The 24065-nt window shown below is 46.0% G+C and overlaps 1 protein-coding gene across 1 annotated transcript; it reads right to left on the reverse strand.

Annotated features, from left to right (window-relative positions):
- Positions 1-2475: 2475 nt before the first annotated feature.
- Positions 2476-24045, reverse strand: MMP15 (matrix metallopeptidase 15). The gene is made up of 10 exons (XM_048515571.1): positions 23722-24045; positions 21398-21546; positions 15068-15190; positions 13826-14133; positions 12724-12888; positions 11409-11611; positions 10084-10222; positions 9475-9625; positions 8216-8331; positions 2476-6619 (listed from the first exon to the last, which is right to left on the reverse strand). Exons 1-10 carry the CDS (start codon positions 23854-23856, stop codon positions 6126-6128), a joined length of 1983 nt encoding a protein of 660 aa, XP_048371528.1. The 5' UTR covers positions 23857-24045; the 3' UTR covers positions 2476-6125.
- Positions 24046-24065: the final 20 nt, after the last annotated feature.

Consider the following 24065-nt stretch of genomic DNA (forward strand, 5'->3'; position numbering starts at 1 on the left):
ATTTAGCATTTTAGTGTTGGAGTCTCCCTTTGAAGCTCCCTTTGCTGGAGAATGGTGACTTTTATATCAACGGTATGCCCTGGGTGGTCAAAATGTTCTCCCACTGGTTTCTGAAAGATATTCCTCAGAATCTGCCAGGTAACAACACTGGGCCATCCTGAAAATTGAAAACAGGAATATAGAACAGGTATTCTATTTTAGATATTTATATCCCGCTATTTTAGATATTTATACCCTGCTTATAACATCATTATCCCCTCCTCCACTTTATCCTCACAACAACAACAACAACCCTGTGAGGTAGATTAGGCTGAAAGTGTGTGACATCCAGCAAGCTTCCATAGCAGAGTGGGAATTTATAACCAGCTCCCCCAAAACCAGCCCAGCACTTTGGGCACGATACTACGTTGGTTGCTCATCATGGCATTTAGGAACCAAACCAGGAGTCACGTTTTTGTCTTTTGAACCAGGTGCTAAAACTAAAAAAAGTTCTTCTTTGGCATGTTGCATCATTAAGGTCACAGATGAAGTCTGCTTGACCCAACTTTCAATTTTTGTGGGGTAGGGGAACAGAATTGTGGTAACATTCTACCACCCAACAATCTCTCTACCTGAATATCCAGGCACGGCATTTTTTCGGGCGTCCTATTTCCTCCCTGCTTCAGTCTCCTGGGGAGAAAAGTATCAAACCCTGGAGATATCAATTCCATTTGGTGACTTGGCAGACTTCCACCTCGCCAATTTGGGATGCAGACAGAAGAAGTCGCAGAGACCATAGGCCGATGCAGAGGCTGAACTATCCCCGAAATTGGTGCGCGGATCTTGATGCATTTCCAGTCGCGTTCCAGCAGATCGCTTTGAGAAAGATTAGAGGATGTTATCAAAATGCACAACAACAAGGCTTAAGTGCCGAGTTCTACATCTGGGTAACAAAAATGAGGAAAAAGCACACGGGATGGGGGATATACTACTGAGTAGCAGACTGTGTGAACAAAATCTTGGAGTACAGGTGGACAGTACGTTAAATATATTGATATGTACAATAATTTCCACTGATTTTTAAAGGACAGCCTGAAACTTGGGTCTTGTGTGTTTAGCTAACTTCACGGCATACATTATATTATTATAATTATGTTTATTTTGGTACAGAGTTATAGTTTTAAAACTCAGCCGTTTCAAATATAAATATGGAACAAAGACCTGTATCACCAGCGAGGAAATTATCTTAGTAATTCGTCCGACAACATCGCATGCCACCAACAGACAGACGGCGGCTCCCTAAAGAAACTTCAGCAAGAACATCAGCAGAAAGGGCAAATCTGGAGCCAAAACGAACCGAGGACAGAACTCATCTGACTGAAGCTGCAGACACTGTTAACTTTTGGAGGGAAAGTGAGATTCGCATTCCAAAACTCGCCATTTGCAGAGCACCAACACAATACCCTCATTTTATCCTCAGGCTATGAAAAGGGTTCTGGAGTGAAGGGAAAATGGCTGGGCTGCTTACTCAGACTACTTAGTAGAATGTCCATAGTATTTCTACACATGTATGGGAGAGGGAATGGCTGGTAAATGTGTTAGTTTGCACTTTATTTATCCTAAAATCTGAAGTTCAGAGATATTCCTTGGCATCATAAGCAAAATATATCCATCCCTTGTGGACTGTGATTCCACTGGCCAGATCCAAGGCAATGCAGTGTACTGAGTACCCTCCTCATTGTCTTGCCTTGACCCCGGGTTCCCCAACGTGGTGCTTGGGGGTGCCGTGATGCCCAGCACATTTCCTAGCACTCACCAAAGTGCTTGCAGAAAGTGAATGGGGCCTATGAGACTCTTGCTCAGCAGAGGAACTAATTGGCTGGACAGATCAAAATAATGTGTCAGCTGCAGCTGCCACCATGAAGATGTCTTTATTCTTTCTCATTCCTCTTAAGATTACCCTCTTCTCTCCTAAACCTGGGCTTTCTTTCTGTGTGTAGCTCTGTCTCCTGCAACAGCCATTTTCTGGTTGGCTCCGCCTCCTGTGGCAGCCATTTTGCAGCTGCGCTCACCACCCTATGTCAGAATTCCCAAGGTGCCCACAGGTTTAAGCAGCGGTTGCTTGAGTGGCTGGGCAGGAGAACCAGCTTTTGGGCATCCTTGCAGGCAATTCAGGCCTCGGTCCTCAGAGCAAGAGAGATTCTGTGATTCCTGGTTATGTAAACCAACATCTGAGCCAGAGGCCTCATAAACGTAGGCGTATATATTGAATAGGAGAAATTTTCTTTGCATAGATTCAGGCCTTTTAAACTTCCTTGTCACTCTCTTTTTTCTAGGACTGGCCATTTTGCTTTGTTCAGATGACCCTCTGTATAAATGGGGCATTTCCCCCTGCAGGCTCTTCCAAACTTCCAAAACATCAACCCTTCCTAAACGCCGCAAAGACTGCTAGTTGTGGCTAATGACAGCACTTGGAGACAGAAAACAAGGACCGCATTGGGTTTAGGCCTCGAGAAGGGCCCAAAAGAGCAAGTTTAATGCCAGGCACCAGTGAAACGACTGCTACAAACACCAATCCTCTTTGGACTAGCCCAGTTCTGCATTACAGAAGTCCAGAAGTCTGTGCTCCCCCCCAAAATTACACAAAGTATTATCAAGTAAGATGTACACACATTGGCCTGCTTTGCCTAAGCCAGTCAAGCTATGTACCTGACTTCTTTTGCAACAGCAGCAAGACAGGAAAGGCGCAGCGGAGAGGCGGTCAGGAACTATCCAGTGGATCAGGGCACACAGCCTGAGGCCAGCAAGAAGAGAAAAGCAGCTGCTAGAAGCAACTTTGGCAGAAGACGAAAACCTTTCCTCAGTGCCATACTGGCACTCTTCAGAAAGATCAATAAAATTCAGCCCCCACACAACTGTCACAGCATGAAGAATGCCAAGACAACCTAAGATCAAGAAAATCCTAAACAACTTACATGAGTGAAAGGATCTACAGCAGGGGTGTCCAACTCTGATGCTTCAGATGTTCTGGACTACAATTCCCGCCAGCCCCTGGTGGCATGGCCAATCAGCCATGCCAGCAAGGGCTGATGGGAATAGTAGTCCGTGAACATCTGGAGCACCAGAGATGAACACGCTTGGTCTACAGGTTCCGTTCAAGGCAGAGACCCATCTGGATTGCCTACATACAGACAGCAAGAGCCAGGCATTCATGTAACCCCATCCTGAACATCACAATTCCCAGTTCTGTATCATTAATTCTGCTTCCCAGTTTTCAGGTTGTTTGAAAACATGGGGCTTTTGCTTTGGGAAGGAGGAGACTGGAGGACAGCAGCAGCACGGAGCCTGAAGAGAATTAAGTCAGAGGAAAGCAGGAGCCATGGATCAGGAAAAACACCATTTTCCCCTTCAATCTGAAGGCCTGTCCCTCACAGTTTCCATCACTGCCTTCCTTTCTGGGCAGCCACAAAAGAAATACTGCTTCAAAACAAAAATGGAAGGAAGACCTTTGGGATGCCTTAAGAATAAAGCTCCAAGTTTATGCAAGAAGTCGAGATGTTCTCCATGTCCATCTTGGACAACTTGAAAGCCAACTGCATTACCTACACCTTGGAGCCTCTCTCAGGTGTGAAGATTTTATGGGTGTAAAGATGTCTGAGAAGCTAGAAGGGCATTCTTGGGGGGTGGCCCCAGCACCTCCCTTGCTCCTTGTTATGAGAAGTTGGCAAAATAAGTGGCAACAACAACTGGAAGCTCTTAATCTGCATAACAAGCACAGGTTGTAGAGTTGCATTTCTCTGACTTGAGTATGTGCCTAAAGCAGCCTTGCACTGAACTCATTAAGGTTGGTATTGTCTTGGCTCTCTAAGGTCTCCGGAAGAAGTCTTTCAGATCATCTGCTACCTGGTCCTTTTGATGCCAGAGACTGAACTTTTACATGCCAAGCTGATTTGCTGCCACTAAGCCATGGCCTCTCCCTGCTTCACTTGGGGCCGACATTAATACTTTGATTTACTCATTTGTAGCACGGGCTAACTCTATGGCCTGCTAGGTCATTCTGCTCCCCAAGCAATTTGTCCAACCTTACAGCTTCCAGAATTGCAGCATCTACCTGCTCAGTTTATCTGTTGGAAGCGGTTTCTGGGCAAACAAAAAGATGCAGACCGACACTGTAGACCCATCAAGAGGTCTCCCTACCCCAACTACTGGAGCAATTTGACATGCTGCTAGATGCTGGCATGCATCCACTTCTGCTAGCATAAAAGTCATTAGATTAACAAAAGTTTTAGCGCCCCCCCCCCTTCCAAATTGTACAAAAGGCAGCCCTGTGGTATCCAAAGAGCCATTTCTGCTTGAACAAAGCACGGTGATACCATCAGAACACTGTTCTAATTTATTTCAAAGCGGGAAATTATAAGCGCTCACAACTGCACAACATTCGTGCCGTGCTCAGTGCTACCGCCTGGGCAATTATCCCCGTGTTATCAGGACACGACTAAGTGGGAGAGAAACTCTGCTGATACTTGATTATTCCTATATCACCACAGGCATCAGGGTTACAGCCATTTTTTCTTCACCTGTCACGTGCCCAGGTCACATTCTAGAGATTTCCCATCTATGCTGCAAACGGGCTGAGGGCAACCATTCCCAGAAGATACCAAATACACGTTCCAGATCCACAGAAATACATGCAGAATTGCTGAATGAGCAGGTCGTGGGCTTGTTTGGCTGCTTGGTGGCACCAGGGCAGCAACTTGGGGGACAGTGTCCACACATCACAAATGTACAACTATCAGGGGAATAGCTCCTGACCCACAGGTGCAAACTGGGCTTTGGATTTGCAGTTCTCAAAATTCAGGCTGCAGTCATCCTTGGGAGAGCTGAAAAGTTGCCTCTCAGATGTCAAGCTAGGGAACACCATCTAGCCACAATTCATTGTACGCCTGCTGCCAAAAACCTGGCAATCTCAGGGACACGGGAGGTAGTTATCCACCATTCGCCCGACATTCATTCCACAGGGTAGAACCGACTGGTTGCTGCTGACCAATAGCTATGAGAGGAGAAAGAACTCAAAGCAGAGCATCCACAATTGGCCAGAAGAACCACATTGCAGGGGCCAGCTTATGCAGAACACACATGCTCCGTGCCTCTGCTTTCAAGTCACCTGAATTTTTTGGCATGGGAATGGAAGCAGACAACCATACTGAAATGTGAAGAGGTAAGACCACCTGGCAGGGAAGAAAACACCAGAATTGCCTCCCCATGACAGGGCCTACCTATTTTTCCTCTGGCTTCAGAGACTTCATCAGGAGTAGTAACTCCCACAAACTACAGTAAAAGAGTTTTCCAAATGTTCTGCAGGTGAGAAGGCCAGATTTTTTTTAAAAAAAGAAAAGAAAAACGAAGGCGAGTTTTGTTGGATGCATGGCACATCTGAAGGCACCCAAAATTCACTCTGTCCTCTGCATGACAGCAAATGGAACAAACATCTCTTATTTCCCAGCTGATTTGGAGGGGGAGGCAGTGAATAGCGCTTGGAGGAAAGGAAGTAGCCTCCCCCCACCAGCAATTAGTCTGGTATAAGCAGCATTATCAGGATGCAACTTGGCGAGCCCATGCACAGAAAGGACAAAAACGAATCTAATAGAGCAAAGCACCCTCCCCCTTCCTGACTGGTCATCGTTCGGCCTTTTGCAAACGGGTCTGGACCATCATGCGTGCACTAGAACCCAGAACAGGGAACGAGATCCATCAGATTATTCTCCCTCAATAGGTCACACTCTCTAAAAGAAAGCCATGCCTCAAAACTGGAGGATTCCAGCAATATCACTTTGGCAAGCTTGGTTGGTCTACGGAATGGGAAAGATCACCCACTTTTCTTCCAACCACTAAATGCCTGTGTGAATGCCAGATCTTTAAGGCCACCTTCAGCAGTCTTACACAGGAAGCTACGAGGCCGGCTTTGGTCCTGAAGAGATGAGGTGACCAATCAGCCCCAAATACCTTCTGAGGCCTCGAGAGCCTCTCCTCCACATGGGAGATGAGGGGAGGGAGAAAGAAAGCTCTAACTAGCCCACTGGGAGAGATTGGGAGGTAGTGAGAGGCACATCAAGAGCACCAAGGCCATTGGTGGACACGGTCGGGTTTCACACCCAGTCCTGTAAAGACCGCTTGCAGTAGAGTAGCATGCGGGGAGTGCCCTTACGCTGGAGCTGCACAAGGGCATAGACAAGGCCCAGAATCCCGAGAAGTAGCACCAACGGCACCATCACCATGACAATGCTGAGGGTCAGAGGGTATTCGTCAATGTGTACCACAATGTCCACATCGTTGTCTCCGCTGCGCCCTTGATCCTTTGCCCGGCCACCACCCGCATTGTCGCTGTAAGCGTCCTCCACATCTGCTTCGTTCTCTTCCTCCTCATGGTGAGTGTCCACATTATATTCCTCCTCAGTGCCATCTGGACCAATGGTTGGCCTACCTAGATTAGGCCACCGATGGCGGGGTTCAGGTGTCAAGGCAACCTCCTCATGGCATCCCATAAAGTCACGTAGGATAGACTTAGGGTAGCCGGGCTCTGTTTTCAGTCTCTCGTTGTCAAACTTCCAGTACTTTGTGCCTTTGTAGAAATAAGTGTAAGCTGGAAAACAGTGAGGAGAAAGGACAGTTAGTGAGTCCTGCCCCATCATACCCCAAACATTAGCTAACCAACCCATATGGTCTTTTGTTCTATTGCTGCTATGTTTCCAGCATTCCGGACTGCATGTGTCCTGAACTGTTTGCACCTTGCATTCTTTGGGTTGAATAAATTCTCTGAAGAACAGGCATTCACAGGGTATGTTGTGCAAGACTTGTGGTATTTAATCCAGGACCTGTTATGTCTATCGTTCTTTGGTGAGTTGTGAACCACAACTGGATCATACCTAACCTAGGATGAGTCAAACCTGTGGAGCCATCACAGTTTGCTTGTGAAAAGACAACGGGACAGAGAAAGAGAGAATGATGGAGAAAGGCAGACAGGAGAAGAAAAAGAAAAAAGAGGAGAGGAAAGAAAGGGACATAAGCAGAATTGGGGCCCCCTTTGCAGAAGGGTCTAAAGCTGGACTCTGATTTAAATCCAGTTAAATCGAGTTGAGATTTGGTTAATCACAACTAAGGCTGATTCCCCACAGTCAATTAATCGCATGATACTCATGCAAAATATCAAGGATTCAGGAAGAATTCCCCACTGCCTGAGAGAACGATAACCAACCAGAAACTTGGGTGGGGGAGACGTGATGATATGCTGACGTCATAACATGAGAACGTTTTTGCAGGAGAAAAAAGGTCCGTCCCAACACGGCACAGCAGCCAATCATGAGAGCCCCGCCAAGCTGATAGCGTGGTAGTGGGGATTGTTACATTTCTTGAATCCGAGATAGGCCTAGATGTCTTCACTGGAAACATGCTGCAGTGGGGAGGTTGAAACCTCGATGAAAAGGTGCAGTTTATTTTCAAACTTGGTTTGATCTAGATTGAATTTCCCGGTGGGGATTCAGCTTAAGTTAAGCCCAGCTGCTCTCACTGATAAACAATTCGCTTTCGCTGGATCCAAGCCAAAGTATAAGGCAGCCGCTAGACTGATTCTCTGTTCATTAATGCCCTCAGAAGTTAATGTGGCAAAGCTTTCCTTTCAAAAAGTTATGCTTGAGTCTTCTCCAAGAAGGCTTAAACCTCTCTATTAACTCAAGCTGTGCTGTCACACTGACTATCCTTACACTCTCTGCTAAGAAGACACATTTTAATGGTAAATTGCAAAACCCTGTTTAAAGGTTAGCAATTTCACATTTCAGACTTTTCATAAACTTTCAGGTCAATGCCAGATAGCTTCAGTAATCTGTTACATTCAGATGGCTAATGCAGTTTGGACGCTTTATTTATCCTTTGCCGCGTTCATTTGGCAGAGATCTGTGGGTGCCCTCCTTTAAAAGAGCAGCTTGGCTGTGGGTCTCTCTAACTTGTTCCACAACAGAAATGAATGGGTTTGCTATGCTTCGGTTCTGCTCCCTGAACTTCTTTGAGTGCTCCGTTTACCCCTTACAAGGACTGCTTGCAGCTTAAGGTCTACTTTAACAAAAATAGCATTAACAGCGATAATTTGGTAAATCATTATTAGCTTTGGTCTTATTATTTACTTGTTTTTGTGACTTTAGGTTGGTGGTTATTAGAGTTTGTGTTTCTCTCTTTGTGTACTTACTTGCGTCGGAGCTCAGAAAGGCTCCCTTGGGAGCACTAGGGATCCCGGCCCATGCATTGATTTTCTTTGGGTAGCCTGGATCCATACTGTGCCTCTCCTCATTAAAGCGCCAGTATCTGTGTGACAAAATGGGTTAAAATGAAGGCTTGCGCTGCCCAAGACTCCCGGGAACACTATGAGAAGCTGAAAGTCCACAAGAGGCATCACTGTCATTATTTTACTAGGGTTGGGAACAGAAATAGCTATTTTATTTGCATCCTGCTTGGCTCAGCGCCAGTATTCTTCCATCCAAGCTCACAGCGGCTTTGCTTCAGAGACCAAACTATATACCACACAATGTCAGATTATTCTCTGAACCCTGCAGATTTTTCTCTGAGCTCTCTCAGCTCCCTTTCCCCCCCATACATCCTCGCTTTGTGCTTGCTTCGGCAGCACATATACTAAAGACGATGATACATCCTCGCTTACTATGGACTTCTATTTAAATCCATGCAGTAGCCTCTAAGGCACAGAAGCCTCTGGACACCAGTAGCAGCTACTGGAAAACTGATTCTCTCTGCTTTTACCTGCACTGCCAAAGATTAGCAGGCACACTGGCATCTTCCTTGGCCACAGCAGATAGCTGCTACAAGCACCCAAAGACTTCCGAGCCCCTAGAATCTACTGTGCAAAGCGGATCTCAGTATTCTTCTGCTGCTGATCTCTCTGTGCTTAAAACCATGGTGGTACCCATGTCTGGGGATGAGTATACAAACACACACCATTTCTCTTTCCTCTACACTGGTGCTACTGTTTTGGGAAAACATATCATTGATTGTTGACATATGGCTACAGGGAACTCTTTGGAGGAAGGAGTTTTGCATTCATGCATTCATTCATTCATTCATTCATTCATTCATTCATTCATTCTTTCTTTCTTTCTTTCTTTCTTTCTTTCTTTCTTTCTTTCTTTCTTTCTTTCTTTCTTCCACAACCTCTGAGCTCACCTTCTCCATCTCCGCTTCAGCCTCTTTGGCCTCGAATCCTGCTGCTTAAGCCCTGACTGGCTCCCTCAAGACTCTACATCAGTGGTGGCGAACCAATTGGCCATGCCGGCAGGGGCTGATGGGAATTGTAGTCCATAACATCTGGAGTGCCAAAGGTTCACCACCACGGCTCTACACCTACAAACTTGCCTTCTGAACGAGCCCCTCTTAGCTCAGACCTTCCTGCAATCTCTCTGGTAAACTTCTGCGGCAGTCTGTAGGCCGATTACGCACCTGTCCCCTTGGAAGAAGTAGGTGTGCCCTGTGGGTTCCCACCAGATGGCCGTGTCCACACTGCTGTATGGCATGCCCAGTCCATAGCTAGTAAGGGGCTGCGGGTAACCCGGTTCCAAGTTTGCCTCACGGAAAAGCCAGTACTGATCCCCTGAAGACAGGACACAGAAGAACATCAAGTTGAAGCTGGCAGTGGTAAACAATACGGGCAAGAACTTGTTGCCCAGTGGGCTCAGGTTGCAACCCAAGAGGCCCTCAGGAGTCAGGACAAGAAAAAAAGCCATCAATGCCAGGTGAGAGAACTAGCCTCTTTTCCAGCTTGCCAGCAGAACCCTGATTTGGCGTCAATCTGCCTGAGTCTCAACCCACTCCAAGGCAGACCCAGGCCTGGATAGGGCAAATAGCTCTCTGGCTGCTGGACTTTCAATGTCATCCCTCTCCCGTGTGTGTGTGTGTGTGTGTGTGTGTGAGGAAGAAATCTCTCCAGACAACTGTAGGGAGTTTTCTGGTCTGCTGACACCGTGGAAAGGTTAAAGAGCCCCTTTGTCCTTTCAGGCATGAGTTTGGATAACTGGTTTTACCTTCAACCCACGCCAAAGGCCCCCTCACCTTTGAAGAACACGAACCGGCCATCATGCCTCTCATATGCAGCGTCGATGTTCCCAGGGAGGCCTCTCCAGAAGAGTCCGATCGGCATCGGATAGTTGACCAGCACCCGGTTATAGCGAACTCGCCAGAACCAGTTGCCCTTTAGGGAAGGAGAATGCCACACCTCAGACTGAAGGTTTATCCTGCCCCTAGCCAGAGGCAGGAGCTGGCACAGCAGGCTCAGTCCAGACAGCAAAGGAGGCACTCACCCCCCCTACCCTGTTACCCTTCCCAGCGACGGCTGATTCCCCTTTAATTGCTCCACTTCCAGCACAGTGCTGGTGGTAAAAACTGTTGTCAAGTCAATGCTGACCTATGGTGACCCTGTAGGGTTTTCACAGGGATGAAGAAGAGTTTGGATTTATACCCCGCCTCTCTCTCCTGTAAGGAGACTCAAGGTGGCTGACAAGCTCCTTTCCCTTCCCCTCCCCACAACAGATGCCTTGTAAGTGGGGCTGAAAGGGCTCTGAGAGAGAACTGTGACAAGCCCCAGGTTACACAGCAAGGAAGTAGGAGTGCGGAAACACATATGATTCACCAGATAAGCCTCTGCCACTCAAGTGGAGGAATGGGGAATCAAACCCGGTTCTCCAGATTAGAATCAACCTGAGGATCACAAGGAGCAGCAGTGGTGTAGTGGTTAAGAGCAGGTGCATTCTAATCTGGAGGAACCGGGTTTGACTCCCCGCTCTGCCGCCTGAGCTGTGGAGGCTTATCTGGGGAATTCAGATTAGCCTGTGCACTCCAACACATGCCAGCTGGGTGACCTTGGGCTAGTCACAGCCTTTCGGAGCTCTCTCAGCCCCACACACCTCACAGGGTGTTTGTTGTGAGGGGGGAAGGGAAAGGAGATTGTAAGCCCCTTTGAGTCTCCTACAGGAGAGAAAGGGGGGATATAAATCCAAACTCTTCTTCTTCTTCTTAATCACTACACCACACTGGTTCTCTGGAGGGGGACATTTTTACCCTTTGCCCCCCCCCTACCCTGGAGGCAAAATGGCAGCCAGAACAGTAGAGCAAGGAGGCCTTCAGGTCTGAAGAAGGGAGTGAACTGAAATATCCGTCAACTGAGTGTCATATTTTTGATGTGTTTTGCAATCTGCCTGGAGGGCCAGATATAATGAACAGGTTGGATACAAAAAAAGTTATCTTTTAAACAAAGTTGCCAGCCCCTTCCCCATCCCAAATTTGGTGTGATGATGCCCTCTTTATTTACAGGTTGGATCTCATCTTAATACTTGGAACTTCCAAACAAACAAAGAGTAACTGGACAGAAAAAGGAGTACCTTGAAGACAAACATCTCTCCACGCAGCTCTGCCACCGTATCAAAGTTCCCGTCACAGATGTTGGGCTCTGACTGATCTGGGTTGCCTGGTCTGGGAGGCCACCCTGGTTTACCAGGTGGTGACCGAGTGGTTCTCTGCTCTGGCCTTCTGGGCATACCGGTAGGAATGGGCTTGGTGGGCTGCGGCTGTCCTCCTGGGGCACCTGAGGATCACAAGAACATTGATCTGGGCAGAGATCGCTAGGCACCAGGGAGAGTCACTTGCTGGGGAGAAGGACAGTGCCCACATACATTGGTATAACCAAAAGCTGTTTCAGGAGTCAAACTGGCAGACACCTGACTCTTCTCCTTGGCTGAATATTTAGTTCTCTTTCTTTCAAAAGGAAGGACTCAAGTAAGGAAGGGGGAGAGACAGGAAAAAAAGAATATGAGAGCGGGGTTGCATTTGCCAGTATTTTGTGGCAGAAGCGCTTTAATTAGAGCCACATTGTGAAACAGCCAAATTCAAAGGAAGAATAAGTAGGACTGGCATTGGCCAATGGGCGGGGTTTTACATAGTACCAGCCCATTATGTAAAATGAACATATAGGTGCAGGCTGCATCTTTCCCCTTATAACTTTAAAGTAAAAAGGGCAAAAGGCTTAATTAAAAAAAAAGAAAGCTGGAATATATTAAATCATTATAAACTATAACAATTCCCAGTTTTTCGATCCCCTACCCCGCCAAGCCCTCCAGTGTGCGGGGGTGGTGGTGGTGGTGGTAGCTGTAGGGGCTAAGGCAAGCAAAATGGCCAAAATAGAACTGATGTAGGTAGGACCTGCAAAAATTCACATCTTCCTTTCCACAAGGCATAGTGGAGCGATGTGACTGCTCTGTGCGTGAAAAAATCATACCGAACCAGGTTTGGGAACAACCGAAGCAAGGCAGGGGAAAGCACAGAACAAATAGATGATGATATCGTTATGGATGCTTCTGAAAACAGCATTGTTATAAGGAAGCCAAAGTGGAGCAAAACATCTTAGGGGAAACAGCCCAGGAGACAAAGCACTTGGGGTTCCCAGAAAGTTTCAAAACTAAAAATGGCAAATATTTTAGTGCTCTGTCTGTAAATGCTAAGACACGTGCCTTCTTAGAACAAGCTATTTTATTCTAAACATCATGCTAAAAGACTGCTCTGAAATTTCTTTTTTACCCTTCCCCTTCCACCCAGAGAGGAAGAAGTATACAGCTGCCCTGTGTGCAACCCACGTAATGCTTCAAGAACGTTAACAGCTGGCTCTGGCCATAAAACATTTGTAGGATTAAAGGCACTCACCATAGAGCTGCTGGATGCCACGGAGATCGTCATCTGGCAGCTGGAAATTCTCAGTGTCCATCCATTGGTAGAAAGGTGCCATGATAGCATCAGGATTGCTGGAATGCTCCAGGCCCAAAGAATGCCCCAATTCATGGACAGCTACCAGGAAAAGATTGTTGCCCTCTGGGAAGAGGCAAGGGAGGTCTCCTGAATTCCATGCACTTCTACCTTGCCTTTATTTTTGCTTCTCAGAATTATGGGGGAAACAGAAAATTAATCTAATCTAATCAGGTCCAAAACCAAGATCAACTACAGGTAAACCCCTGGTCTCAAAAATAAAAATGAAACCCAGGATTGACCCAGAAGAGGGTCCATAGATGATGATCAGCTCATTGGAACCAGCTCCACATTGATAAAACAAAAAGTTCAGGAGCATATTCAGGACTAAGAACATTTATTTCCATGTGAGACTAGTGAGTCACAGCTCACGTCTGCAGGTATGTGAGTGTAAAATGGTGTCTGGTTGCAGCAGACTTATGGCAATCCCAACTAGGAAGCCAAGTGAGGTTGTTTGTGTTGCCTTCTTCTACAGTGTCTTCCTTAGAGGTCTCCCTTCCTTGTACTGACCCTGCTTAGCTTCTGATATTTGATGAGATCAGACTATACCACGCTGAAACCATACTGGGAGTTCTTCTTATGGGGAAAATTACAAGGGGGAGGACGAAACTGGGCTGAAGTTTGGTGTCAATTTTACCATGAATCTTTCAAGTGCACATTCTCAATGTAAGGGAAAAAAATGGAGGAATCAAGATAGAATGGTGAGGCGTGAATGCCATTATTAACCAACAGAACTAGCAGTTACACATAATGATGGTGAAAGAGTTCAGAGGTTCCATAGTTTGTGAGAATTAACTGATACTGGTACAAGGCTACAATCTGATAAAACATTTTAAGAGCAGCCAATTAAAATTTCTAAAAAGTGCAGAGCTACTACAGATTGTAGTGAGTCAGGAGACTGCAGCATCCACCAGCCTCTTGATGGAGTTTTATGCCCCTTGACTTCACTTTATGAACAGCATATACCCATACACTGTCTTCACACCTTAAAATGCTTCCTTACCTGACACATCCCTGTTCTCAAGCATCCACGGCTCGTCCAAGTCAAAGTGCACATCCCCTCCCAAACCGGCACTCGGGAAGTACGCATGCGCCAAGAAGCCCCCGGCCCCATCAAAGGGAGAGCTGTCCCCATGGAACCCAGTGGCAAAGAGCACCATGATGTCTGCCTCCTTCCTCCTTTTGTGATGGATTTCGTCATATGGGATCTCATGGAAGACAAGTGGGGTTGCTTGCTCCCACACTCGGATGGCTCGGCGGATGGCGTTGTAAGAATGGAAGCGGCCCACCTTCTCTGTGTAGTTCTGGATGCTAGAAGCAAAAGAAGAAAGGGACACCCACAGTTGTGTATTATCGGCGGTAGACTGAAAACAGCAGGAAGACCTTTCCCCTGAGGTCCCACGTTGCTTGTTTAGCTGTTCTTTTCCTTGGATGTTAGAACATACCCAAAGGACACACCTTGTCCCCAAGGCACAGGGCTCACCAGACTCTTGCCCATGCCACAAGAAATCTGAGTGGCCTTTATGGTCTTATACAGCCTCTGGGATAAAATATTCTTCCACACATATTTAGGCACCTGGAAAACTAGCTGGGGCAAAACTTGCAGCTATATTGCTAAAGAATCATTTCTTTTCCACATATGAGATGACTGGAGGGAACATTATGTGGTACAGCCAATTAAAATGCCAGTCAAATCATTCTCAGTTCTTTAGAGATGTATGTAACCTTCGCAATTATAAAGAAATCTGAAAGAATGTAAGAGATACCTGCCAAAACCCCACCAGTTTTCAACAGGGCTGCCATCTGGGCAGAGAAGGCATTCTGCTCCTAACCTATTTTATTTCCCCCTCATAATGCCATCCTAACCTTTCTGCCTGATGCTGCCCCCATTACCCCTAAGGCAGGGGTAGGGAACCTGCGGCTCTCCAGATGTTCAGGAACTACAATTCTCCAGATGTTCAGGACCTTTCCCCTGAGGCCCCTGATGGGAATTGTAGTTCCTGAACATCTGGAGAGCCGCAGGTTCCCTACCCCTGCCCTAAGTATTCTACAAAATCTGATGCTGAAATCTTTTTTAAAAAACCCTGAAGAAATCTAGGCAAAACCACATCACACAATCTATTTCAAGCACAAATTTTGGACATGTGTGCTCCTGAATTGGGATATTCCGGCCTCTCCAGCTGCCAACCCCACAGCGAAGTCCTAAGAAAACAGTCCTTCTTCAGGCTTGGATGGTAGGACATACCTAAAAGTCAAACGCTCCTGGCTCCACCTGCGTCCAGTCAGTGCGTATCGCTTACGCCGCATGTTGGCTTTGACCTGAGTTCCAAACTTATCAGGGACTCCACAGCGGGCCCGCCTCATCCACCTGCAAATCACAATAGCCAGTGAGCAGAAAATAGATGGGAGAGTTGAGGAGATATGAGGCCAAGCCCCCTACAACTTAAAGCCTAGCAGGAAATCACACTTTGGCCCCTTCCGCACAGGCAAAGTGCAGTGGGTTGCAGTCAGGGCAAAGAAATCTGCGTTGCCATTGAAGCATTTGCATGCCTCCATGCAGGCAGCAAATGGAGCCCGTGGAGGCAATGTGTGTTGCTGTCACGCCTTTGCACAGAGGTGCGTTTCCCTCAAACAAACCTCCCTCCATTGCATAGCTATGGGGCCAGGCAGGCATGGACCTCCACAGTCATACTGTCATCCCTGCATTAACACCAAAGAATCGCAGACAGCGCGATTCTTGAATAACCCGTGGTGGTGGGGAAATGAGGGGCAGACTCGCGCCAGGGGTGGGAACTGTGCAAAGTTCCCCCCCAAAACAGGTTTTATCCCATTGTTACCCTGGGTTTATTGGCCCGTGCGGAAAGGGCCATTGCTTCAGCATTCCCAGAATGTGCTAAAGAACCAAGCAAGCATCATCTTTTTCCTTCCACATCAGGAAAGCCTTGACACATTCTTGGAATGTGCGCCCTGGGAACAAATTGTGTGCAGGGGTGGAGAAATCCATCATGAAGCGTCAGTTAACTAAAACATAAGTTCCTGCATACAGGTGGCATTACCAAAGGTTGAAATCCATATCCCTAGCCATCCAATGCTGAACTCCGAGACTGGGTGTACAGAGAAGATGCCAGAATAAACAGACAATTAATAGTTCAGACAAAAACTGCTCCATGGTATAAACTATTTAAAAGAGATCATATTAGAGCTACATATCTGACCACTACACTAACAAGAAACCTAAGAATAGCTTATACTTCTATTAGATTTCAATCAGTGCCTTCAGCAGTGTTTAGTGGCAGATACACACAGCCACCATTTTCTCAGCTTTTTTGTATCTGTGGAAAACAAGAGCCTGAGGGATCTCTTCCACTACATACTCTCACAATATTTATATTCTGAGAGGAAATAAGGAAAAGGGTTTTAGACCAATACTACCTAGGACAGCTTTTTTGTCAGGTGATGAAAACCCCAATTTTCTTATTATCTGATAATGATTCCTATGTTTCTTATAAGATGGCTCTCTTTGCCCTGGCTATTGGAAACTACGAAACAAAGTATTTAAAATTACTGTTTGAACTAATGTTGTAAGAATTACTGGAAAAGTGCTTAGACCTTAGAAAGAGCTGCAAAACATCTGATGTATTTGATGGGGTATTTTAATTTAGAGATTGCGAACACTAATAATTTATATTTTAACGTAAAACTAAATTATTGTTTTAATTTAAATTGTTTTAACTAAGTTACTGTTTTAACTGCATGTATTTTTGTACTGTTATAGCCAATGGCTCAAACAATAAATACTTGACTGACTGACTGACATATCCCTAGCCAAGCAAGGCTACGCTGTGAAGGATCTCATCCAAATCCTCATGAGCATAGGCAAATTTGGAGTGAAAATTTCTGCTATTTTAAAATCAGAGAACAAGTTCTTCCTAACCACTGGGTTGGATCCCACAGAAGACCTCTGCGTTTGCAATAGTCCTTGGGCAAGTAGAAGCCGTAATTGCTCCTGACAGTTTGCTTTGTGCTAAATGAAAGCCATTTTACCTTCACTACCTTTCATTACACAACATAAAGTATTTCCCCTGCACATATTGTATTTGTATTTACATATACATGGTTATTTCATTAAAAACTGTATTAAAGCATGCTTATGGATTATTTATGCTTATGGATTATTTACACCCCACCTTTCTCCACAACATGAACCCGAAATGGCTTATGTCATTGCCCTCTCAATTTTGTCCTCACAACTACCTGTGAGGTAGATTAGGCTGAGAGTACATACCTGCCCAAGGTCACCCCGACAGCTTCTATGGCAGAGTGCGATGTGAATCTAAGACGCCCAGATCCTAATCTGGCACCCGAACTACCAAAGTGCTACATGCAGTTGTGGCTCTTGCGCAAGCGAAAGCGTGTGAGACACATTTTCCTGTCTGCTCACACACTGCTAGATCGAACCCACATGTTTTCATGAGCCTTCATGCTCTCAAACAGTGACCCCACTGGTTTCTTGCGTGGGAACTGTATCCTAACAAGTTTCTCCGTAGGAAAGACTCTCTCTCCAGCTGGCTGAACAAATCTTGGCCTCCCGCTCCCACTTAGGCATCTGGCAGCAAACACTGCAACAGCCATTTGAGGCTTCATATTTCTGTGAATTTCACTGGTACCAGCTAAAAATTGGTGCAAAGCTATCGGTGTGAAATCGCAGCGCTGAGTGTACATCGCAGGGAGGAAAATGGGAGGCCTGTTATCTAAGCCATCTCTGGGGAGCTCAGAGGAGAGCCATTTCTGGGGGCTTAAGCTCCTGGCTTGCACCTCAAGGCCATGACAGAGGCTCTGGGGGAAGTGCTGGTGCTTGTCATTCTGAAGCAACTCCTATGTCATTAGACTGTCATAAATTGCTTCTTTATTTTCCCTTTTTGCAGCAAAAGGCAGAGAATCACTCGAATCCTATCTTCCTTGAGTTCATTTAAGTTGTATTAGCTAAGCTCTCTGTGGACTTCTGTTATTTGGAGGTGCATAACTTTCTTCAGTTTGAAATTTTAGCTCCTCGTTTACACAGAACTGCTGCAAAATATTGAGGCTGTTAAGAATATTAAGCCTTGGAGGTGCAAAATCCACGAACAAAATTTAGTGGATATCTTGTTTCGATAACAGAGCCACACATCTGGAGTTTGAATTGAAGTAAACCGTTAGTGGTGGTGGAAACTGCCATATTTAAAGCTAAAATATTTCAATAATATAATCTGGATAGAAGCAAACCACATTTACTGATACCTTTATATGATGATATTTGGACTTTAACTTGGTCACTAAACTCTGTACTGTCCACTGAAATGGACAGATATGATACTTTTTTGTTGAAAAATTATGATTTTGTATAAAGCACTTGAACATCCACCATTATTCAAAGTCACTTGGAGCTTTGGCGTGAGGTAAATATTTCACTTTGCTAACTTGGCTTTAACATCTGTCACTACTACCTGAATTTAACTATAGCATATAGCACCTTAACACTCATGGCTATTATATGAACTGAATTAAAGCTACTGTTTAAAAACTTTAACATCAATTGTCATTTGAATTTAAACAGACTTCACCATAAACCCAACACAAAGCACTCTGATATATATTGAAAAGAACACTGCTGGTTAACAGTCTGTATCGTTCTCACTGTATAACTTGCCTGAGTGAGATAAAATTATGAATATATTTAGAAATTTAGATCCAAATAAATGGTTCTGAAATTCCAAAGCCTTAAACAGATGAAGAAACTTTACATTTTTAGTAGGGGTTGTAGAGGCAGAAAAAAGTACAGATGGGATAGATTTGCCGGCGTTTCAGCATTTTAGAGAGAGAAAGGTTGTGATAAACAGAGAAAAGTTTAAAGAACTAATAAAAAAGCTTATAAAGACCAAAAAAAACACAAGATGTATACTAAGGGAGCTGATTGTGTAGGTTGTACTACATTCTTTGATATACTGAGAAAAGAAGACGAATGTGGATATTGCTGAATATAAGGGAGCTAAATATTAATATTAAAAGGCAAAGACAATTCAGACAGAAAACAGAAATTATTTTCTTGCAAGAAACTAATTAAGCAGCACAAGGGATTAATGGAATAAAACAGTAATTAGAAAAGCATTTTTTCCTTCAGCAAAGATATAGCTGCTATCACTTAAAATGTACTATCGAGTGCTATATGAACAAAAAGGGTGAGCATTGTAAACTTGACTGGTGGGGCTGATATCGAAAGTGGGCTACGGGCTTCCGTTTATAGACTAATGTTTATCAGAATCACATTTGAAACATTCTCAATAGAAGTTTAATAAAATTCCAGGTTTTTTTGTTTCAGGCGCTTTCAGAAGTATGATGGACTTGAGGAAATAGGTTAACGGTTACATTTAATGAATCTATGAATTTGTCAAAGGGTGTTATAAGAAGAATCTTTAAAGGTTAAGGAACAGTTGGCATGTTTTACATCTCCTACAAAGATATACTTTTCACTTCTGCTCAACCTACTCATTCAAGAACTTGGAATACATTATAAATATTGAAGAGAATCAAAAGTACTGACACGTTCTGTCACGTCAGGCAACAATAGTACATTGTATGAGCTAAGCAAGACAAATTATGGTGACTAGATCATTTTTAAATTAGCTGATAAGGAAGATATTGAAAGATTTTCATATCAAAATTACACCCAACATTTATTTTTACAGTGTGGGAAATATTTAAAATTTTCACTGGAGGACACTTATCCTTCATAGCTTTGAAGGGAGGAAATAAGGAGAACTCACTATGCCAAGCATAAGAATTAAAAAATAACAATGAAAATACAAGTTAAAGAGGAAACATTAATGGAATTAACATTTTACAGAGATCAATTAAAGATCTCAGATGTAAATAGTATTAAAAATCCTTAGCTTCCACATAAAAAAATCAAATATAGAAATATGGCAAATTATTTGCTCAGGGTAAAACGATTAAGCACAAATTGCTAACCGCATCAAATCAGTCACAAATACCAAGGCACAGCAACGTGATAAATACCTAATTAACAAATACCAAATTAAACAAGAGATTATTTATATACAATATTTCCAAGTTCAAAGCAAAATGATCAACAAAAACCAACTATTAAAAAAATCTCCACACATGAAACTACAGACACAAACCCCTATTGTCACATCAAACTCACTCCCCTAAATGCCTTTTAAACAAAATAGCTTTGTATTTCATCTTAATAGCCAAAGGCAGGAGTTTGCAAACGTTCTGGAGAAGGATCCACATCTAAATTTACTATACTTTTCAGGATCCAATGGCAAAGGAACTCTGCAACCTGTCCACAAGAAGAAGACTTAGAACTCACATCTATTAACGCTCAACAGCAAAGAAAAGCTAACCTAAGTAGTGTATGGGTACAAATACCTTTCCCCATAATATTATGAGGATGAGTACTAAAAGAAGCCAATATATAATATTATGAGTGCTAAGTACTAAAAGAAGCCAAAAAGAAGCTAAAATAAAAACAAGAGGCTCATGATGGATGGGAAGTCCAATTAGACTGCCCCTATAATATATAAATTACTTTCCAGTTCTGGTGGGAGACTGTGTTGGTTTGCAGTAGAATAGCAAGATTAAAGTCCAGTAGCATCTTAAAGAGTATCAAGATTCCCAGTCTATAAGCTTTTGAGAATTAAAGCTCCCTCCCTCACATGCCCTGAAAATCTTCCAACAGCCTTCCTTTCTCAGGACTACAAGATAAAGATGCTGATCATGACACAGTTTTACGTTGCATCCCAGACATTAATTTAGGGTGATGAAAGGTAATATAGAGTTTGGTGGGGCAAAGCAAATTTACTTAAATATCAGCTTTTTCAGATGTTGAGGAAAGCAGGCTTTCAATTCTATTCCATAAAAAAATAGACCCCAGTATGGAATGTTGTTTCTTAGTTACTATGTGTTATAAGGATGCAAAATATGACATAAATTGGAAGTTAATGAAATGTCAGAAAAGAGGAACATATTAATGAGTCTGTTGCCCTTGATTCTTTATAATATTTACAAACAGCATTGTGAATGCAAACTGTCAGGAGAAAGTTGAAAAAGCTATTAAATTAGGGCCCAAGGAATCACATATTATGTTATACGCAGATGTTGTTGCATTAAATAGAATGGATCCTGTGACATAGTTAAGGGATATAGAAGAGAGAAAATAAACAGGCATATACACATGGACAGCAAACTAATGCAAAAGACCTACTTAAACAACAAATGTATCAAGGCCCAATAAAAGCACCCTGATAAGAAACACAGGAATGGCATTCCGAAATATCTATTCGCATTGGGTTGGATTTTCCACTGGAAAGACAGAATAGAAGAGGGGGAGAGCAGGAAACAGAAGAAAAGAAAACAGAGACTCCAGAAGGCACAAGTGAAATAGCCATTCTTTACTTCATCTCACCCTCCCAGACCTGCTCAGCTTTCCCCAAATAACAGGTGCCTTGTGCCACAACAGGTGAACCCCCGCCCCCCCCCCCCGCCTTTTGCAGGTTTCCAAGGAGCAGCTTACGCTTTTGTCTCTTCGTCTAGGACACCTGTCACAGCGATGCCGTAGAAGCTCTGCATCTCAGACACAGCAGAGGAGAGGATTTGAGCCGAGCGCAAAGTAGACATCTGGCGGGTAGATGGTGGAAGGTAGCCATAAGACTGGAGCCAGGCCTACAAGGAAGAATTTTGATAGTAATGCAAAGCAGAAGAGCAAGGTGGATATTTGTAGCAGCTATTTTACCAAACAGCAAGAACGTGCAGAATAAAGCCAAATGGCTTAAAATGTTAAATTTCCTGCAGTGTATTTTCATTTAGGCGAGCTGTTCTCCAAGAAAGCTTAAAAGCTATCAAGAAAGACACATGTTGACAGACCCAGAAGCAGCCTGGAAAGAGACACAAACTGAGTGGACCCAGTGGCACTTTAAGCCAGTGTACACATCTGGGGTCACTCAGCTCAAGAGATTTGAACAACAGGTTCACCCAGGTCCCTCCCACACATGCAGAATAATGCACTTTCAATCCACTTTCACAACTGTTTGCAAGTGGATTTTGCTATTCCGCACAGTAAAATCCAGCTGCAAAGTGAATTGAAAGTGCATTATTCTGCATGTGCGGAAGGGGTCCGAGTGCTTCCCCTGAAACATGGCAGCACAGCACAGGACATGAGTTCCCACGGCCAAGGAAGGGTCTCAACCAAGTAGACTCAACTAACAGGGCTACTCGCTGTTGGTCGCTTGTGGCTTTACTCAGCAAGCAGCCCATCAGGAAACTTCCCTTAACTTAAATGCTCGGTCTGCCATTGGGAAACCCTGCATGCTGACCACAGGCGCAGAGAATGGAAATATTTCCCTAAGACACGCACATATTTCACAGAGGCGGCATGATATAACCATTCGCTCCAAAGGGACAATGCTCCTGTTCAGGAGTCCGGTCTGTGAGCTGGGTGTGCCGCAAAGCCACGCTTGAATGGGACAAGATTGTGCCAATAAGCAACTCCAAGTGTTGACAAGAGTAATTTTAGATCTCGGGGCTGGAAACAAACGCTTTCACAAGGGCTCCAGAATTACTTCCTGAGGCGTATTCATTTCCACGGCCATTTTCGGCCCAACAGGCTCGGCAGGATTTGGAACATCCCCAGGAGATGGGGCGTGTGACTGTGTGTTTTAAGGTCACACAATCTTTTTAAAAACCAAGTCACACGTTTGCCTGCTGCAGGTTGCTAGGCAGCAAGGTACACTGTCTTGGCCCTCAGACTTGTGCTGAAAGTTACCTCCGCAGATTTCTCCAACTTAATGCTCGGCCTCAAGAACTGAGCAGGGAGCTCTAAAGGTTTCCGCCTGGTTGGGATTTGTTCAAATGTGAGGTGCTATCCAGAGGAGAACGGGCTAAGGTGCTACACCAACGCCTGCAGCCAAGAAGCCCCAAGACCGCTCTCCACGCACCTGTCATGCCCAACAGCGCTGGGCCTGCAAGGCTTGGTTGGACCCCCGGCTGCAACGCTGGACACCCCCTCCCCCTGCTGCAGCGGTGCTGCTGGCTCTTGCCATCCAGGTTGGCCTGAAGATGCGCTCTTTTCCTGTCCTGGTTCTGGACAGCACGGGAGGGGCTCTTTTCCTTTGCTCCTTCTGAGCCCCCAACCGAGGGCACCGCACCAGGGAAGCCAGATCCGGTTCCCGTGGAAAGCAGAAGAGGAGATCCACGAGGGGGCTTCGACTGCCAGAATCTCCCCCCCACCCCCCGAGCAAGCCCCTGGCCCCGAAGCCCCCAAGGTGAACTCTCCACTCCGGAGCAGAGCAGGTGCCCTCCCCCGTTTCTTGCCACTGGGATTGGCAATAGGCCCGGAGGGGACGGGTCAGGGCCCCTGTTTGACGGCCGGGTGGGGTGATGCTTCCACGAGGACTTTGCCCGGTTGGGTGTGTTGCCGTCGGAGGCGCAAAGCGATGTTTGCTCAGCCTCCGTGCCAAGCCCCAACCTGCCGCTTCCCTGGGCAAAGGGCACAGCTCGCCTGGCCTTGGCAGCCAGGGGCGCCCCAAAGCCCCCCCCCCTCCCGGAGACGGCAGCCGGGGCTCGACGAGCATCACTGCGGCTACCGCTAGCCAAGCGGCCCAACCGGGTGGCCAAGCCGCCGTCGCCTCCCGCCCGGGGCCTTGGAGGACAGGCAGGAAGCATAGGCAGCGCTCTCCCGCCGCATGCAACGTTTGCCCGGTGGGACACTCGGGTTGGCAGCCGGGGGAAAGGCGTGGGACACGAGCGCCGCTTTGCAGCCGGCAGTCAGGGCGCAAGAAGGACGCCTTTGGCAAGACACCCTGAGCGGCTCCGCTGCCCGCCCCCGCCGGGCCCCCCTACCTCCGCGTCCACTTCTCCCGGGACTCGCCCCTCCGAGGCCCGCGGCAGAGCCAGCACAGCCAGCAGCGGCCAGAGCCACCCCCGCAGCGCCCGGCCCCAGCCGCCTCTGCCCCGCCGCCGCCGCCACCGCTCCATCGCGCGCCCGGCCCGCCCGGCCTCTCCTCTCTAAGCGCCGCCGGCCCCCTGCAGCAGCAGCAGCAGCCGCCGCCGCCGCCACCGCCGCCGGCCCCGCAGCTGCAGCAGCAGCAGGAGCAGCCCGGCCATGGCCCGCGGGCGGAGTGGCTGCGGCGCCCGCCTTTGTCTGGCGGCTCTGCGCTCCCAGCTCAGCCCCGCGGGCCGGCCCA

The sequence above is a fragment of the Sphaerodactylus townsendi genome, linkage group LG14, assembly GCF_021028975.2.
Source record: "Sphaerodactylus townsendi isolate TG3544 linkage group LG14, MPM_Stown_v2.3, whole genome shotgun sequence".
Classification (NCBI taxonomy): Eukaryota; Metazoa; Chordata; class Lepidosauria; order Squamata; family Sphaerodactylidae; genus Sphaerodactylus; species Sphaerodactylus townsendi.

Excerpts from the sequence above, each read along its gene's own strand:
- MMP15 (XM_048515571.1), bottom strand. The coding sequence starts at position 23,856 with ATGGAGCGGTGGCGGCGGCGGCGGGGCAGAGGCGGCTGGGGCCGGGCG. Across the intron at positions 11,612-12,723 it reads TGGCATCCAGCAGCTCTATG|GTGCCCCAGGAGGACAGCCG; the intron begins GTGAGTGCCTTT and ends TGTGATCCTCAG. Across the intron at positions 8,332-9,474 it reads TACTTCTTCCAAGGGGACAG|ATACTGGCGCTTTAATGAGG; the intron begins GTGCGTAATCGG and ends TTTGTCACACAG.